This window comes from Athene cunicularia, assembly GCF_003259725.1.
Source record: "Athene cunicularia isolate RWA chromosome 6 unlocalized genomic scaffold, athCun1 chr6_part1, whole genome shotgun sequence".
NCBI classification, from domain to species: domain Eukaryota; kingdom Metazoa; phylum Chordata; class Aves; order Strigiformes; family Strigidae; genus Athene; species Athene cunicularia.
Genome location: NW_020799105.1, coordinates 18,127,251 through 18,146,861, shown reverse-complemented (window position 1 = coordinate 18,146,861; position 19,611 = coordinate 18,127,251). Strand labels below are relative to the sequence as shown.

Below are 19,611 nucleotides of genomic sequence, written 5' to 3'. Positions count from 1 at the left end.
AGCTATTTAAACATCAATTTTAGAAAAAAGTCCTAGATCTCTCCACTAATAGAGCATTTCAAAGCTTATGGCACGGGAATTATGATTAGTCAAAGTGTTATTACTTGATAGTAAGAACTGCTAAGTAAACCAACTTTTGCACAACCGACAGTTTTTTGTAATAACTTAATTCTGGAAGTGTTAGAAAAGTACAAGCGAAATCAAGAAAAAAAAAATCTCATTAAAATATTATGGTAGAAATTCAAATTTATCTCTCCATGAAATTTTCTTCATAACAATCTAGATGCATCACAAGCTTTACAGCACTTACATTAGTATTACAACTCTAACATGCAGCATCATTTTACAATATACTATCACCAATACTCACTAATCTGATTCTAAATTTTTTCTTTAGTTATCATAGTCTATACACAATTAAGAGATCTCTGATCTGGTTGTTCTGATAACCGAAATGGCACATCTAAGAAACAACATCATGAAATTATTGTTTGAGTTCATGTGTTATTACCAAAGAGGGACCTTCTTGTCATATAGCTAATGAAAGCAGACAAATTTTAATGTTATTTTAAATCTTGTTCCTATAATGTTTGGGGTTTTGTATAATCCCTACAAATAAGATACTCTGTTTTCTTTTAGAAATAAATAAATTGATTTTTATTTCTAAAATGGATCAACACCCATAATATGGATATGGCAAAAGTATAAATACCATTTTTAAAATTGCTTATGTTTTTATACATGTTTTCATAGAAATTCAGAATATTCAGAAGTTATTCAGGCAATAACTTCTATGTGGATTATTAACAGTTTTTATCCTGGTTCTCAAATAATTTAACACAGATCTCAGCAATTAAAGAAGCAACCTCTGTTTGATCAAGCCTTACAAGGAGACAGAACATGTACTTTGTAAATTGGCTATAAATATACACAGATAAGTAGGTGCTCCTGTAATATCTCAACGTTTTCAAAAATCTCTTCCTACCTTTTATTCATTATTTAGTTGAACTTTGCTTAAGAAACCTTAAATCTACAGTCCAAATGTCAGAACTTACCCCATGTTGCTTGGCTCCACGTGATTTGTACAAAATACATAATGTAAACTGAAGTTGAGATGTTTCAACTTTGCTGATATTCTTTGCTCTTTCTCAAACAATTTTAACATGTTAGTTCTGAGAACTAAAATCCCTTATAGCAAATAAATCCGGAACACTTTCAGCAAAATTGCACTTCATCCTGGACAGAAATGATACAATGTCATATACCTCAACTGTGCAGCCTCCTCTATTTTAATGTCATGAATTGCAACAGGTACTTGTATTGTAAAGAATACAATATGCTAAGTCACCACACTTGCACAATGGACAGTAGAAATGCCTTTACATTACAACTTTGAAAAGAAGATGTAACACAAGCACCTTTTCATTTAAAACACCATCAGGTATAATTAAAGTAAAATCTGTTGATTTAGATAATAATATCCTCACCACTTTTCACTTGTGCTAGGAACTGAGCACCAATTCAGCATAAAACATTGATGGAATATTCAAAATCCAAACATTTACAAATGAGATTACATATCTGTAATACTGCCTAATCCAGCCTACACAGCCTTTGAAACAGATAGGAGGAAATATCTCAAAACTTAGTATAAAGTATAGAGTGACTAATTTGAGGAAAAAATAAACCCAGATGCTTTTCTCCACTTCCCACAATTTTAGCTTGTAGGGCTGGTAGTTAAGTACGTAAAATAATAAACCATTTGGTTAAACTAAGCAAACAGAAATAACAGAAGGAGGAAAAACGGAGCCCAAAAGGCTGTTTTTCTCAACCCCAATGCAGTCACCTACTCTTCAGAGGAGATTTAACCTTTGCTTGAGAAAGGGAAATGTTGGCCACCATGGCAGGGCTCACTGACTCCTTTCTGAAAATGACTTGGAAAGCTCAATTTCCACCTCAAACAGCTGCCAGACATTAAAAGAAATATTCTATTTTCCTAGCACTATTTTCTCTATAAACCAGGAACTAGATACAGCTGTGCTTTCATTAATTCATGACTTTTTTTGGCCATGGAAAGAAAGTACTGCTAACTGAAATGTACAAACAGAATAAATCTCTTTTATTGCTTTTTTTTCAGTTGATTAGCTTAATACAGAACAATTGATAGATAATACCACCTTTTGATAATTATCAGGCACAAACTTTCAGACACAGCTTTTCTAGCGACTGAAGTATCATGTAAAAAGGAACAGCAAACTGCAGTGAATTCTGAGAGTCTGCCTTGGTATTTAAAAACCACTGATTGTTCATATCATCTACTCCTGCCCTTCACAGACCACACATTGTGGTAGGCAATCCTTGCCAATGAACATGAAGTGATGTATCTGCATGATGTAGCTGTACATCGCCTTCCTTAATTTCATTTTTCTCTTTCCAACATTGTCTACTGTTTGTTCTAATAAAGACCCCTCTTCATCTTCTCCTTCATTAGCCATTCCTAGTGCCATGAAAGGCTCTTCACACTTTAAAATCTATCTAGCCATATTTTCACGAACCCATACAGAAGTAGAACCTAATTCTACACAACAAGAGTAGAATTCTAAAATTCTCATTTCACTGATAAGAAAAATGTGCTATTTCTGCCCATTTAAGTTTTTTCTGCCCACATTTTGCATAGCTTGTCATTTTCCTAAAATTATTCTGATGGCCATGGCATTTTCTTAAGGGGTTAAGACAGTAAAGCATATTTATTTACCCATAACATAAAAAGACAAATCAAATACATATATATATATATATATATATATATATATATATATATAAATTCTCTACCAGTGTATCTTCATACTCTTTGAAAGATACATTTTTCAACTTTTCCTTAATATCTTGTTTGCTATTGTATCTATTTTGCTAATCTACACTGCTGGGTTTTGACCTCACACAGTTTGTTCTTCCACTTCATGTCAGCCTTACCCTTGTATATCAAGTGACTAGCAAATTACAGTTTGCTGTCAATGGGTTCTATTCCTAGAACATATTTTAAAACAATATTCACAATTCAAGCTAAGAAAAAGTGACAATATATTAATATCAAGGACTCAGGCTACTTGAGAAAATTGAGCTGAGTTAGCCAGAGAGAAAGTTGAACTTGACAATGTCCACATTTAATCTAATATAGGATTTCTTAAAGTTTATATAGTCCAAGATTTTGTTGTCATCTTGAAATAGAAATGACCCTCAATTTATTTAAACAGAGCCCCTCACTCAAATACTCTGCAAGGGCTTCAAAACACTAATTCTAAAGCTGAAAACATTACTGACTGCTCTCTTGACTTTTACAAATATGTGTGATGTGTGATAAGGTGGTTGAGAACCCAAGACACATGAATAGCATACCTTACAGTAACTAGACAGTTGCATTAGGTGTTCAGCGTGTAATGATGGAAGAGGCTAAACTATCCTCAGGTGCTTCATATTTGCCAGTGGAGGAAAGTACCCCAGCTGATATGGAATAATGTGCGAGTTTGCCAAGAAATTGCAGTCAAAAGAACCAACACAAATTCTCCCACAGACCATAAGCCACTTATTTAAGTCAGGGGTGTTTTTTCCTACTTCAATTGGTTCAAGATTTCACTACAGATCTTTCTTTAAAGTCCCATTCATCACGAATTCTCTCTTTTCCCTGAGAAGTCAGGATGGGAAGCAATGCAACTGTAAAACCACCACAGAGGTTTTCCCTTCACTGTCAGAAAGTAAAGTAAAGGGACACTGATGGATCCTTTTCTATTCCGTTTGCTTCTTACAGCTCCCGTCTTGGGGAGCTATAAGGCCTCCCAGGTGACTCAGGAGTGACAGGTCCTGTCTTTCTGGACATGTTGAGGAAATAAACACATACACAGCACATTGTATATACAGCACAAGGATCCAAAAAGTATTCATCCCTGTGAACCCCAGCTCAATATACAGGCATTATCAAATATTGTATATATGTAGATATTTGCATCGTTTTCCTTCTCATTTAAAAAAAACTTCTTCACGCATGGGCTAGAGTCCCCTACAAAGCAAAGCATTTCTTCTGAATGAGTTCTCCAAGACACCGAATCTCTCTCTTGCCTCATCAAGCTTTCTAAAATTTATAGTTCTATAAATAATTTATGCTGGTTTAAAATTTATACTAATAGGTATTTTACTGCAATACCACCTATTATGTTTACCAGATAAATAATAATATAAAAATGACTATGGGACCTGTGGAACAGTCTGCCATTTGATGAAGGTCTCTAATTCAGACTTATTTGCACACATTATAATGCATGTTTATCTATTATTTTCTTCTCCTTAGCAGTTAGAAAGCCAACTTGTCCAGGGTATTGGCCATCTTTTGACTTAGAGTAGTATATCTAAATGAACAGTCACTGAAATTACTTTGTCTACTTTGGCAAATTTATTAAATAGTATCTGTACTGGGATATCAGTCAGTAAATTCACTGATATATCAGCAAAAGCTAACAGTAAAGCAAACAATTTTCATTTTGAAAATAAAGTGTGTTGTTTTTTAAACAAAGAAAATAATCAAATTTAAAAAAAAAAAAAAAAACATACATGGAAAGATTCTCCAATTCACGGTAGTCTGAAAATAATTGGCAGCAAAACTGTTTCTTTAGCCTGCCCAAAAAGCTGCAAGCCAACCTAGCATTTGGCAAATGAGTATGCAGAGCCTGGGGTGAGATCATAATACTTTATTAGGAGCTTCAGATTCTTGGTGTGGTTATTGTTTTAATTCTTTGGAAGGCGACAGTTGGTTTGTGCGGTTATTTTAGCTCACGGCAAAGACTCTGTCTGTAGCTCTTTGCATGTTTTGAGTTGGTAGGTTTGTTGACACTAATCTTTTCTCAAACCATCCTAGAACTGTCTGATTTAAACTATAATCTGTTCCACTAGACTCTTTAAACACTAAGAAGATTTATTTTTAAATAGAATTTATTTGTATAAGCCCATATATTCAAAAGACAATATAAGTCATTATTGTTACTGCATTGATAAATAATAAAAATTGTTTCAATATGTATCAAAGTCAATCAGTGTTAGATATAATTGGTGGAACTCATTATTTTAAGTCGAGCATGACAGTTTTACAATAACAATATGTATTTAAACTGATGCTGTCCCAAAAGGAAACATGAATTCTACAAATCGGTAGCGAAGCATCCAACTCCTGGTATGCATCTCAGAACTCAACTAAAACACACACCTTTCCAACAGTTAAAATTTATTGTTTATGCCCTTGAAGTTTCAACATAATTTTTAAATATCTGGAAAATCTCTGCTAACAGTTTTATTAAAAGTGCTACTTTCTATTTATCTTCTAAAATACTCTCCTTGGAATGTTCTTGAGTTTATTTTTTTCTCTGAGTATAGCAAGTCTGCCACCTAGTGCTTTATGGCTACTTCTAGTACACATTTGATTTGCTACTTTTTTTTTTTTTTTTTTTAATAAAAGATGCCATGCTCTGAGTCCCTGAATGCACATACATGTATGTTTGCCTACAGACATAGTGCTTAAAAATCACACTGTATCTTCTTGCTGACAGGTTGCATAGGCTGTATTTGCATTTCTCGACTACCGTGCAACCATCTTATAACTCTGCTCTTCTGCTGTGAGATCTGAAAATCTCATAGCGATTGTAACAGGAAAAAACTGTCATTTATTTTAACAAAATAAAAAATATCATGTCTGTATAAGAAATATTAGGAAAGCCAGTATGTCTTTGGCCCAATACAGCTCAATAGACAGTCACTGGTGGGGAGTGCCATCACAGGGTGGAACCCCCAGCATGGAAGACAGGCACCCACCCCCTGGAATGGGCTCTGGGCTAAATGCTGATGTGATTACCTGCTTGGATCCAGGGGCAACAACTCTTCAGTAGTGGCACACTACATGGAAGGCAAAAGCTGGGGAATGATGAAGAAAAGGAAGCATAAAACAGATTCCATTCACAAAAAAACCTTTCCCAGCAGGGCTGGAGCAGCCCAAGAAGTGATTCCTGGTGGATGCCAGTGTGCCACTCTCAAACTGAAAGCAAGCAGAACCAAGTTTCATTCCAGATCCAGCACCCCTAGAACAACTCCTTTTGCAGAGGTTGCTTATGTCTACTCTGCTGTGAAGATAACAACCTAGGTTTCTGTCCTTTCATTTTGCCAGTTTATTGCAAGGCAGTTAGAACACAACAGAAAATTTGGCATAGTATTTAGAGATTTTTCTTTTAACAGTATTCATTACCGCTTTTATGAAATTATAACATTTGTAATATAATAACTGTTCCTGAAAATTGGCTTACATCAGAACTTTAACTACAAATAACCTCAGGAAAAAATAAAAAATAAAAAAAGAGATATGTCCAAATAACAAGGAAACATCAGGTGGGATGCTCTATCAGACCACATCAATAGGTCAAATTAAGCCTAAATTGTATTTTGTCAACATAAATAAGGATATATTAGCTGACCCATTTGCTCTGAGACAGTATTGAGCTGATATTTCTAAAAAGTCATCAGAAGTACTACCAGTCATAAATTATCTATGCTAAATAATCTGTCCTCTATCAAACCATGTTTCTAGTTACTACTTTTGCATTAAAAAAAAAAAAAAAAAAAAAAGTCAGGCAAAAGTAACACCTCTAAACGAGTAACAGGACCTTTAGTCCAAAGCCTGGATATCAAAAAGCAACTAAGACACCACTTCTAAATTTTTACCAAGTGAGATGAATTTTAAATAAATACAAGATACAAGAAACAAGTGTTTGTTCTTCTATCAGGCACCACATATATCACATAACAATATAATTTTAAAGTTTTAAATTAAAATTAAAATTTACTGTAAGAAATGGAAAGGACTATAGGTAAGGACTAGCACTTTCCTTTACTTTGCCCTTTTTGAAGTCCTGGTGTGTCAGCAGTAATGGGACTGGACTAGAATCCTTACAAGGTTCTACAGTCAGGAGTAAAATTTCCTTCTTCCTCCCCATGTCCCTGCACAGATGCCAGATATTATCTTGAGAGTTTTCATATTTCATGCTTCCTCATCAATTTTGGACATGAAAGTATCATTCTTCATCTTTGTGAGTTGTTGACATACAGAGAGAATTGCTTATTGCTATCCTTTCTGTATGTATACCAAGGAGACAAGCAATAGTGTTATGAGCTATAATGATTTTATGGCTCAGAGTTTAGAACGGCATGGTAAACCCATAAACCAGTTATTCAGGTCGCTCCAAAAAAGTTGTTTCAAAATATTTAGTAGCTCACATGCAATCACATATTTTTCCTGCAGTGTACTTTAAGTAGAAAAAAAGCAGTTAAGAAAATTTATCCAGAGACAATTTGTTTAAAAAAATCTCTAAGTATTCTTTTCCTACTGGTCATTATGTTGGATTTTTTTAGGGATAAACATCTGAGAACTTGGCAATGTTTTCTCTGGCTTTCCCTTTCCTCCCTCCATGTCCATGAGGTTGACTAGAAAAGCTCAGTGGTACCAGTGCTCTGTAGTACACCTGACCTTTAAGACTTCTGCAGACAGGCCTACTAACTTCCTTTTTTGCATGCTTCATCCCAGAAGAACATTTGAAAGAGTGGCTGATGAGTCACTGTGTGAAGCCATCCACAAGTGACATTTCATAAAACATTGAGGTGAGAGAAAGATTAGAAAGAGCTGTGGAAGGAAACACACCGAACCTAGGAAAACAGTTAAAATTAAATTTGTACATTCATTCAGCCTCTCTTATGTACAGATATTCATGGTTCCTCTTTTTTTAAGGCTGTAAATCCAAGAAATATCTCCAGGCATATATTCTTTTGTAGATATGGAATAAATGATCAATAAATACATTTTAATTTAAAAAAAAAAAACAACAAAACTACAAATAATTCAGCCCCTCCCTGCTTTAATTCTCTTTGTAAATGACTCATCCCTTCTGACCTCTATTCATTCCTGGATTCTTTAATCCTTCTGAAAGGTCATGCTCTAATCTCTAACAAATTTAAAAGTGGGTCTGCTCTGCAGCACAGTAAACTCTGTACTGTTACCCCGGATATATAATGCACTTCTGAACACAAAAGGCAAGCTGCTTTTTGAGTTCACAAGAAGCAACAGACCCATGAAACCTTCTGTTCAATAAAAAGTCAAGCACCAGATTAATCAAAATTATTAATTTATTGCAATTTTATTGCACTGTGACTACATTCTTGCTGTGCATTGCTAAGAAAATTTTCTCAAATGTATAAGTTTCATAAAGTGTGCTGGCCTGTAACTCACTATGCTGCCTATTTTAAAAGGACAACCAATCTGCAGAACCAAATGGAGAAGCTACTTGTTCTCTTCCTTGCTGATGGTAGCATTCAGAAATAATAAAAGATGCTTCTAAACATTCTTTTAAAAGGTAAAAGGGAGTAAGAAACTAAGGTGTGTAAATCCACATCTATTTTTTCAATTACATTTTCTTAGCTGGCCGCTAGGTTGGTCTTAGCTAGGAATTCTCTTCGTGGAATAGGCACCTCTTGTATGCTCAACTCATCTGAAAATTCTAACTGCGCTGGCAAACGAATACGCTTCACATTCACATTACTGATTTATTGTAAGCTTTTATGCTTCTGCTTGGAGTAGTATTAGAATCTATCAGTTGTGCTTCTTGCTTAAAAGTAGCATTGGAACTGTAACACTCAAAGTAACGTACATAAAACAGAAAATTTTGAAAGATTTTGACCTTAGAAATATGGATATCTAAAAGAGGTGTATGAAGGAAAGTATCACATCCTTTCAAAACAAGTGATTGTTAACAAGCTTATAATTCACCCTCTGTACAGTAACAAATCATGAATTGTAAATTCCAGCTCTCATTTTCACTCAAGCGCTGGTTTAACTATTTATCCTTTTATGATTTAAAGCTTTGTGTCTGTATATAACCCAGGTCAGAACCACAGAAGTGGCATTTGTCCCAGCGATTCCTCCCAATCAGTCTAAAACCATCTGGTTTTGCTGCATGTTTCTTTGCACTCAGGAGCACTGATTCCGACAGCAATGTATTTCTAACGCCGACGTGCAAAGAACTAATGTGGCAATTTGGATGCATACTTTGCTATCTAGGTGTCACTGTTATACATCATGCTGGCTGAGATACCAAAGAACTATAACAACAACAAATACGAATGCATCATGACAAACTGTTGTATTTATGGTTTGTGTACATGCATAAGTCAGCTGCACAACCATCGCTGGCCACCACTCAGAATTCATTTATATGGATTGAATCAGCTTCTGATCATTCACAGAAAGATTGGCTTCTAACAGAAAGGTCTAGGGATTCAGAGCCTCCTCACCAGAAATACAGAGACGCGATCCAGAAGCAGACTTGTACTGAAACTGCAAGAATATTTACACAAACAAAACTGTGGCTTTGAAATTCATGAAGCTTTCTTTTCTATTCATATTCTTCTTTTTATTATGTATATGAAATCTCTTTATAAGGTTTTCTCTGATATTCCTAAACAACTGCACATCAAACACTTTTGGCTCAAGAAATCCTTCCTCTCACAAAGTTTCTGAGCCGCAAAATGTTGGATGTAAAGAGAGAATTATCACTGTATGTCTGTCCATTTGCTATACTCTTCCCCTGGCATTCATATTCAGCCACTACTGACAACAGGGTACTAGAACAGATTAAACCATCATGCAGCTGCTCAATGCATTCTTACACAATCAATATTTTTCTAATTTTTATATCTGTGTGGATTGTTCTCATTCTCTTTCAGAGAAGTTTGTTCTCTCTGTTGAGCTTTTTCAATCAGATAGTGAATTCATAAATAATGAAAGTAGTTTTAATAGAAGAAATGGACGACAATTTTCACACAATCTGGATAATACACTACTTTATACCCTATTACGTGTTTCCTACTCTACTTTTATTAAGTTTTGGTAATTTTAAGTACAAAAACTACTCATGTCCAGTGCTGCCATGTTTTGAAATGCCATATTAGAATGAAATCTGATTAACAAACTGCTCCTGTTAGCTCTAGGATTGGATGACTATGCTGGTACCTGTTTATCCTTTTGGCATAGTATCTGTATTTAGATTAAGTCCTTGCAATGTTTCAGCATGTTACTTCCTATATAAATCTCATTCTTTTTGATCATGCTATACCTATCCCCAATTTCCCGTGTTTTTATTTGTGTGCAGATCACTTCTCCAATCACAACAGGATCCATGTACAGCATTAATATTCTGCTTACTCTCCTGCATCACTTCTAAAGGAAACAAGGAAGAAACTAAATCTCTGCTACCCACTGCCTAACTCTACTAAGTTTAGAATTTACTTACTATCTTAAACCGTCTATTGATGTTAATATCAGTGCCTACACCAACACCAGTCTGTTTCCCTTTCCTAGGCCTGAGGATGGCAAATGACAAGCAAGAAGGAGGAGAGGACTAGGTGAAGACCAGACAAGATCTAGGTAAGCTAGGCAGAGGGGGCTGTGGGTATTCCCAATATTACAAGTTGCAGAAGGTTGCTCTAAGGCAACAAGCATTCTCAATCCACATCCTGCTGTTAAAGATAAATTGAGGTCATCCAATATCATAAAAGTTAGCCATACTCTCAGGATTGAATTCTAAGGTTTTAGCTTAGAAAAGAATTCCAATTTAGGGCAGTATTTACACAAGTGGAAAAAAAAAAAAAAAAAAAAAAAAAAAGAAGAAACTTTGAAAACTTAAACCCAGTTATTTTGAAGATGGCTAAACTTGAGCATGTGACTAAAAGCTTTCCTGAAGAAGATCTCAACCACACAGCAAATTACTAGTTGTATTCCTATTTTTGTACCATTCACTGATTTTGATTTTAAGTAGTAGAAACAAATGTGCCTAGAATTTTTATTTCTCATAAACTTATGGTGCTCATAAGTACATACAATTTGGTTTTCCTCAGTATTTTCCTCCCTCCTGAGCGATAACTATTCCTATGTTGTAAAAAAACAAGAATATTTTTCAATTCAAGGAGAAGTAAAGCAGCAATAAAAGTGTCTAAAGAGAAAGTTTCTTACAGAGTAGTGAAATAGGCACAGAAAAATACCATCCAAATGTCTTTCTTGTACAAAATGCAAAACATTTTCTTATACAAATTATATCCCATGGTAAGATCATATTTTAAAATACTTCTATAGATAATAAATTGAATCATCTCTTTATGATATATATATATTTCAACACATTACTTAGCAGGTAACGGAGGGTGCCGATAAGCAATTGTCATTGAAATCTTAGGTCAGTCAGTTATCCACAAGTTAACAAATTATTTCCTATTATGATGCATCAGCCACTAAATATAAGAAATACAGAATTCCATTATTTTAAATTAGCACAGGCTCCTTATTACCTTCAGATAAAATAACTCTGAAAATTGTTTATGTACAATATTTTAAATGATTGAAAGCATTAAAAGAAGATTTATCATTCCAGAACAACAAGATCTTTAAAATATTTTTAAATCTGACAGAAGACAAATAACAGTAGTAAGTTAAAGGTGAAGGGGTATCTTGAATATAGTACAATTTGTCTCCAACATGATTTATAGACACAACCTGCAATATGATAGCAAAAAAATAAGGTTTTTCATGGAGGTGCCTGAGGTCTACAAATTCCATTACTGTCATTTCTTTTCCTTCTCTTAAATTTAATAACGTTTATTTTTAAAGGACAAAACAAATGTTGATACACATCCAAAATAGCTTATATAGAACTCTCTTCACAGCATGAACTTCTCATGCACTCATTATCTAGCCTTAAATCCACAAAATGTATAAAATTCATAGATACAAAAATTCACTGTTATAAATACTGAAATTTCTGTTTTGAAATAAGAAGAATTTCTCATGCAACAAACAACAAATGGAATTTTTTTTTTGATTAACAGTATCTAGAACACAATTTTAAGGAGTATTTTAAACCTGGTTTATTTTATGTAAACTGTCAATGTCAACAGTATCTTCAAAATACAATATTTAAAAATTATCTTGCAGTATTACATTTGAACTTAACTTCTCTGTGGGAAAAAAAACATCAATCCACAGCAAATTTCTTTAATACCTGACAAGAGGAATAAATGTTTTAGGCCTAGGGATATGTCAGCATCTGTAATGTAGTATGTGTCTAATTCATTCTGTAAAACATACCTTGCAGATGCAAACCATTTAAGGTAGAAAAGAAACAATAGTAAAGAAGAGAAACATTCATTTATTGGGTAAATGATGCCTTAAGGAGATTCTAACACAAAGCTTTTGTGTACATTCTAAAATGAAATGCTAAATGACAAGGCCAAAGACCAGAATGGATGCTATAAATATATTCAGAAATATGTCTTTATGCAAATTTAAGTTTGAGGTAGGGATGACATTAGGAAACAATAGACAAATTGATGCAATTGTCTGACATTGAGCAGGTATGTGCAAAAGTCAGAAAAAATTAAAGCAGTGTTCTCTAACATCTCATATGTTTTTATGATGATTAAAATTACTATTTAACTTCGATATTGGCACAGCAAAATTGACACAGCTCACTAAGGGATTTCTGCACTTAGGTAATAAGCATTCTCATCCTCTCGGGTCTTCCATTATGACTTTCAAAAATGTAATGCTTTAAAGTAAATTTACTACAAGCACCTTTTCTACAACAATAAGAACATGGAGAACACACACAGTATCGTTTTATGATACTCTGGAGAGCACCTGTGTATCATGTCCCTGGGAGGCAGACTGGCTAAACCATTCAGAATGTCTCCAGAAAATAGTGCTGTTCAGCCTATTTGCATTTCCCCACCACAAATCCTGTCTTTTAAACAGTGCACATTTATTCCTTTCATTCACATATGTTGAGATACAGAGGATAACCCAATGGCTTGGCCGGTCCCTCTAACCTAGGTGTAAGAATCAACTTTTAGTACACTTTAATTTCCATTCTTGTGGACAAAGTAACAGTGAGGTGTTTTATCTTTTGTTCAAAATATCAACGTGCCAAACTTAAGATCTTAAGAAAAACATTTTTTTTTCCAAGGAAATGCAATTATCACATAATATGTAAACAGCATTTAAGTACCAAACATTAAAAATGTAAATACTCACAGTAGCATGTTCCCCTAAGCGGATTTCCAAGATACCTATTTTCAGAGTCACAGCTGCAGGGGGAAAAAAAGAAAAACAAAAACATTTCTATTAAACACAGTATAGTTTTAATAAAAATGCAGCTAGAATATTTATTCCAAATAGCATGAGTTTCATTAGTGGTAGCACAAATACATGAAAATAAAGAGTATTTGATAATAGTTCTTAATTAGGGTGTGCTAATTTCTGGAGGCACCTCTCTTTATAAAAGAAACCCAGAGTGACTAGGCTCTTGAATAAAGCACTTCAGTCGTGTGCTTGAAGTCGGTGCCTATCGTAGGACTTACCACAGGCGGTATGTCTCCATTAATGAACGAAAGCAAGCCAGGCAGGGAGCACTGGATCTCTAATTATCCATGCTGCCTCAGTGATAACTCTCTCTCTCAGCTGGTTTTGGTCTGGCCCTCTCCAAGACAAAAGCTGAGCATCCATAGGGGGGATCACTGACAGCACAAAGTATTCCCAAATATATCTCCCTCTAACATGCACACTCCTGAAAAACTACAAACCAGGCTTTGCACCATCAGACACCTTCCACACCTCTTCACGCCATTCCTTCAGCAACAGAACATACACTTCATTTCCAGCCTCACACACACCACTCTGGTAGGCTGCAAATAAATCCTTCATATTCTTTCTAACTCTTTAAATAAAGAAGCCAAACAAGAAAAAAGTCCAAACACCAAAATATCCCTACACATTAGAGGTGATCCAAAGCTGTGCTGTGTGCTCTAGAGAGGCTAGACCTAAGTTGGGTAGCTGCAACTAAAGAGGGCCGACAGGAAAGATGGGAATGGACTCTTTATCAGAGAGTGTAGCGATAGGACAAAGGGTAATGTCTTTAAGCTGAAAGAGGGTAGATTTAGATTAGACATAGAATGAAATTCTTCCCTGTGAGGGGGTGAGGCCCTGGCACAGGTTGCCCAGAGCAGCTGTGGCTGCCCCCTCCCTGGAAGGGTTCAAGGCCAGGTTGGACGGGGCTTTGGGCAACCTGGGCTGGTGGAAGGTGTCCCTGCCTGTGGCAGGGGGGGTGGAACTGGATGATCTTTAATGTCCCTTCCAACCCAAACCATTCTGTGATAAACAGACCATGGTAACTGGCTCTGCGGCTAGAAATTGTAGATATATATGCAGCACTACAAGCACAGCAGTGTCTCAGCTACTTAGTTTCTCTGAACTTCAGAGGCAATTGCTTCTCTTCACTGACCACCTAGGGCATTAAGTGAAATTTAGACTGAACACAATGTATTGATGTTGCTGACAAGACGTGTACGTGATAAGATCTGGAGAAATACCTTTCTTATTGATGAGTTGCATAGTTATCTTCAGAGACATAAAATATCCTACAGAATTTCACAGTCATCAAACTGAGTTATATAACATTTCTGTAAAAATGCCAAGTACTTTAAATTAAAATGATTATCCTACTTTTGGTTTTCTTGGCTACTCTACAGTAGTCTCCAGCAAGATTATAATTTTCTATTAAATACCCAGAATGATTCATAAAACAAAGAGGAAAGCTTATCACTGCCTATTGAATTCCATATAAATATTTTCCCACAGGAAATCTGGATCATTTAATAGTTTGGACTACCTTTTCATTACTTTGTTCTAAGAAACTTAAATTGTGGGATTTTTTTGTGTTCTATATGAGTAATATTAAAAAAAAAAACTTTCTAACTTCAATGTCATATCATTTAACAAGTTGCAGACTGTAGAATAATGTTTGTATTTCTGTTGATCTTTTTAACAGTTTCCAACTGGTGATTCTTAACACGCTCACTTTTACTAAAAAATAGGCAAAGAATCTCCTTGACCCTTTCTTGCAATATCATAAATAAAATAATCAACAGTAGCACTGTTGGAAATGGAAAAGTGGAAAAACAAATGTTCTGGATTCTGCCCTTGCCCACTCCTGGTCTCATGTCAGTGTGAGAACTCTTTGCCAGGGTCAACTATACAGAAATTGAATGGTTTTTTAATATAGGAAATCTTTTGCTTAAATTCCAGAAGACCATATGCTTCACCTCTAACTGCAGCACACAATTTGTGGTCTTGTCCGCAAAGACATCCTGGAACTAAGTCCCTCCCACAGAATTTTGAAGTGGGATTGATGCTGAAGTATCTCTCTTGCAAGTACTTATAAAGTAAAGAAGAAAATAATCTCAGGTAATAATACTGATCTGCCTGAACACATTTTTTCTAAACATCACAAAACACTAACTAAATTCTTCACAGAACAGCTCTCTACTTAAAGAGATTAGGCTTGTAAAAATAGACTCAAGTGTCTGAAAGTGTCTTTAGGTTGGCAATTTTGAAAGAAAGAGCTAAGGGAAAAGGATCATTTTTGAATGAAGATTTTAAAAGAATTTCCTTTTCTTGTATGTAAGATTGTCATATAAATGAGACAGTATATCATGCAACAAAATATAATAACATGATAGAGATTATTGTAAAAGAATTTTTTTTTTTATTCTGAACTGTTTTGATGGCAAAGTAGAATATTAAATACAGGCAGTATTGAAAATATGCTGGAGTTTTATACCAGAACACAAAAATATATTTTATACAAATAACTGTGTATTCAGAATCTTTTCTCAGACAAGACACTTTCTCAGAAGGCAAGAAACTTACTGTTCTGCTCACTGATAATGGCACTGATTTATGTACAACATTGAAGAGCAGTATCTGACCACCAGTAACAATAAACTGTATAACTTCCCATCAGGAGTGACAACAAATTCTGCTGTGAACTCTTGCTGGCCACAGCATTCACCTGTGGTGATTTGACCCACGGTCTAAAAAAAAAAAAAAAAATTTATTTTGCTCCTGATGCAAAACAGGAACTTTAAAAAAAAAAAAACACACACTTGAAAATCTTTATGAAAAACAAAAGGTGTTTCCATACAGCTTCCTTTCTCCATTCAGCTGCCTTCTAATCACATGAAACCATCTCCTGTGGATCAGTGCTTACGAGAACCCAGGGACTTCCAGCATCACATACACCTTTCTGGTATGTATATATTTATTTATATTACAGAAAAAACACATGAATGCATAAGTAAAATTATCAATAAAATCCATCTAATGCATCACAGGTTTCACTACTTAAAAGGACACACAAAAGAATGGTTAACACAAAAATTACTAGGTATGGAATATTTTGCAATATACACTGTTCATAAGCATTGACTCAAATCAAAATAATTACTAATTCCCTGACAATTATAGAAGTGACCTTCAAAAATCTTGAAGAGAAAATGGCAATGCAATTTTACAGCCAGCCGTTTCAGTTGTTTCAGCATAATGCATGATGAAATGATAAAATATGCATAATAAAAAAAGAACAGTGTATTACACCACAGCAAATTACTTTGATATATTATCATACGTATTATACTTTCTGTATTGGGAGCCTCACAGAAAACATTGTACTCAAGGAGCTAGTGATCTTGGGCAAGGGATGTCTGATCTAGTGGTCCTTATCAGGCTTGAGAAGCCCATCTGGGAGCACGGGTATCTGCCATAAGGGAAGGTGGGAAGGAAGGTATCTGCCATGCCAGCCTCTGGGGGGGGCTGATGGGAGTTATCGAAGAGAACCTTCCTGTCTGTCATGAGTAGACACAGTTTTGTTTTTACGCAAGGTAAGAGGCACCACAGCATGGGAGGGAGGAGGCACCTCTCCACAGACAGGATCTGTGCTGGGTCCATCCAGTGCTACGTGCACGCAGGGTGCCCAGCACCTGGAGGGGAATAAGATTTATGCGCTACTAGGGAATCCGTCTTATTCAAACAGCTAGTTCATGATGTCATTTGTTGCCAGGCTTTACTGAAATACAGAAAAAAGACTGCACCACTTTTCTTATGCTCCCTCCTCTGTCCCCGAGTGCAGAACAATTTCATAATGTATGTTAGGAATAGCATGAGGTGGAGTTTATACTAGTTAGGGAAGCCTGCTTTAATTCAAATGAAAGAAGATATTTAAACACTTAGTTTTCAGTGGAGTAAAAAGATGAAAGTAATAGGATTAGGAATAAACCTAAAATTGTTCACATATGTATGCTAGGTTCTGAATAAATTTAGTTTTGTCTTTTAATCCTATCCTATTTCATTAAGCATATGTATTGCTCTGCATTAGTCACCAATTATGGTTCCAATTACAAATTTTCCTATTCGCTGAATTATTTCCTTATGAGCTTTACTCATTGTAGAAATTTTTGTACCTTTTCCAAAAGCCAGCACACATTTGACCATATGTGAAGCTTAATATATGCTTCATATCTGTGAAATGGGAGCTACACTCGTTATTTTATGTGCCACAGGGCTATGATCATTTGCTTTAAGTGGTAATAATGAATGAGCGGTTCCACTCTGGCATGACTCCAAAGACACAGCTCCCATTTACAAGGACAAATGGAGGAAGGCTCCTACCAGGTTACGTACAAGTGCTATGGTTTGTTCCAATACAAAAGTATTCAATTCATCAAGCTCACTGACCTTCTGATGGCCTGCTATTAGCAGTTATTCCCCAACCTCTCCCTCAATTACCCTTTCAAAACTGAACCATTTTAACGTGTTTCACTTTCTTTTTCTCTCCTCAGATTTCCTGGGAGTTCAAAATAAAATTTATGGGAAAATGCATTACAAAAATAACTTTTCTCATGTTTATGACTGAGTGAATGATAATTTCTGGCTTTCTCTTTAAATACCATAAATATCTCTAAGAGTACGTGCTTACATTAAGATTCACAGATTTGAGGGTCTTTTAATGAATGAAACACTTTTCTGAAGACAGAGTTTACAAATGACTTTATGTTGAAGCTTAGAAATATCTATGATCTTCCAACCTTAAGAAAGATAAGAAACTGGCAGTAGAGGAATATAGACATGTCTAATTTTATTGTGCTTCCTGGGATCTCCCTTAAGGAAGGGTGTATGTTCAAGCTTTTCACATTAAGAAAACCACCAGAATATAACACCAACTTAGATCTAAGCTTTCTAGATTAGCGATTTGGAAACATTCTTACAACAGCTCATCTAACCTTTCATCATGAAGCCAGAATTTTTGGCATTTCTGCTGCCACCACTAATTGGTAAACCTTTCCTTTCAATTAAAAGTGAAGCAAAAACAGAGGGACAGGGGAAGGGTAAACTAACTACAGCTGGTCTTTCCTCTAGCTGAGTTTGTTTTTAATGCCAAACTTTCAGTGAAGACAAAAATGTACGTGAGACCACTCTAAAAGACAGCATTCTTTTATTCAACTAATTCCCTCCTGAGGCAGTTGTATGTTGTTCCAGCCTAGACACAGGCTTGTCAACTATACTGAATATGTATTTACAACCCTTACCTCATATTTTCTCCTTGCAAATTAATACAGACCACTTCCACAGCGTCTGGAGAAGAGCTGTTGTCATCTTTCTGATCCACAGCAGGTCATAAACAGGTCTGGGATTTTGCCCAGGTTCTCAGCACTACATCTACAAGAGGTTCCTGATAAATAAAGACTAATGGACTTAGACTATCCCTGGGCTTTGACTGGTGGCTTGCCCCAGCTTTTAGATGAGCACGAATATCTTCTATGACTATGCTCAACTGCTGCTAAACTCTGTTCTAGCCCGTATTGTCATTCTGTCCCCTATCTAGCCAGTGGTCTTGCTCCTGCTGTCCTCCATCGTTAATTTTGCTCTTGATCACCTTGCCCCAGTTCCTGATCTTGCACAACAGGATCCTGTTTTCACTCTGTTCTCCTGGTACCACAATGGTATGATGCTATGGGGTTTCTGAATACTGCAATACTATTTAAAATAACATAATTTGGTTACGTGGGACACCTCGTAACTAAAGTTCAAACAGTGTTTGTAAAGCTAAACTTAAGACATCTCTAATCACATGGGTCAAGCCTGTGGCATAAGCGGACTGTGAAGTATTAATACATACTACTATATTACTACATCCTCAGTGTTACAAATATGCCCAAGATGCTGTGACTTCAGCTTTTCCAGATACACAGATGATGAACTTTTGGTAATAACAATGGGGTAACACTGAGCTGAGCACAGATTCACACACATGTATTTACCACCCTGCTTGTTGGTTACCCCCCCCTTAAATATCATGCAGAACTTCCTATTCTAAAAGCACCCTTTCAGCAATGAGAAAATTAGCTGAGGTATATGCTTAACTATAGTCAATAAGGGATTGGCTGTATTTCAGAATTTTGGAAGTGATGTCATAGAAACTGCAGGTTTTCAGCTCAAGAGTGGTGACTCACAGATGAAAGCACCAACCTCAGCTGTTCTTGGGTTATTAACGGGTCCAGAACAGTGAGTGACATACCTGAAATCCCGATTCACAATGGATCTGGATGGAAGAGAACAAAAATCCCCAGCTCTTGACTTAGGTCTGCTTG

At 35.6% G+C, this 19,611-nt stretch overlaps 1 protein-coding gene across 8 annotated transcripts in view; it reads right to left on the bottom strand.

Moving 5' to 3' along the window:
• ATRNL1 (attractin like 1) overlaps window positions 1-19,611 on the bottom strand; it is a 518,966-nt gene that overhangs the window by 312,133 nt on the left and 187,222 nt on the right. For all 8 annotated transcript variants that reach the window (XM_026851052.1, XM_026851053.1, XM_026851055.1 and 5 more), the window contains exon 21: window positions 13,163-13,215. In XM_026851052.1, the coding sequence (XP_026706853.1) occupies window positions 13,163-13,215 (53 nt within the window). The remainder of the gene's footprint in view (window positions 1-13,162; window positions 13,216-19,611) is intronic.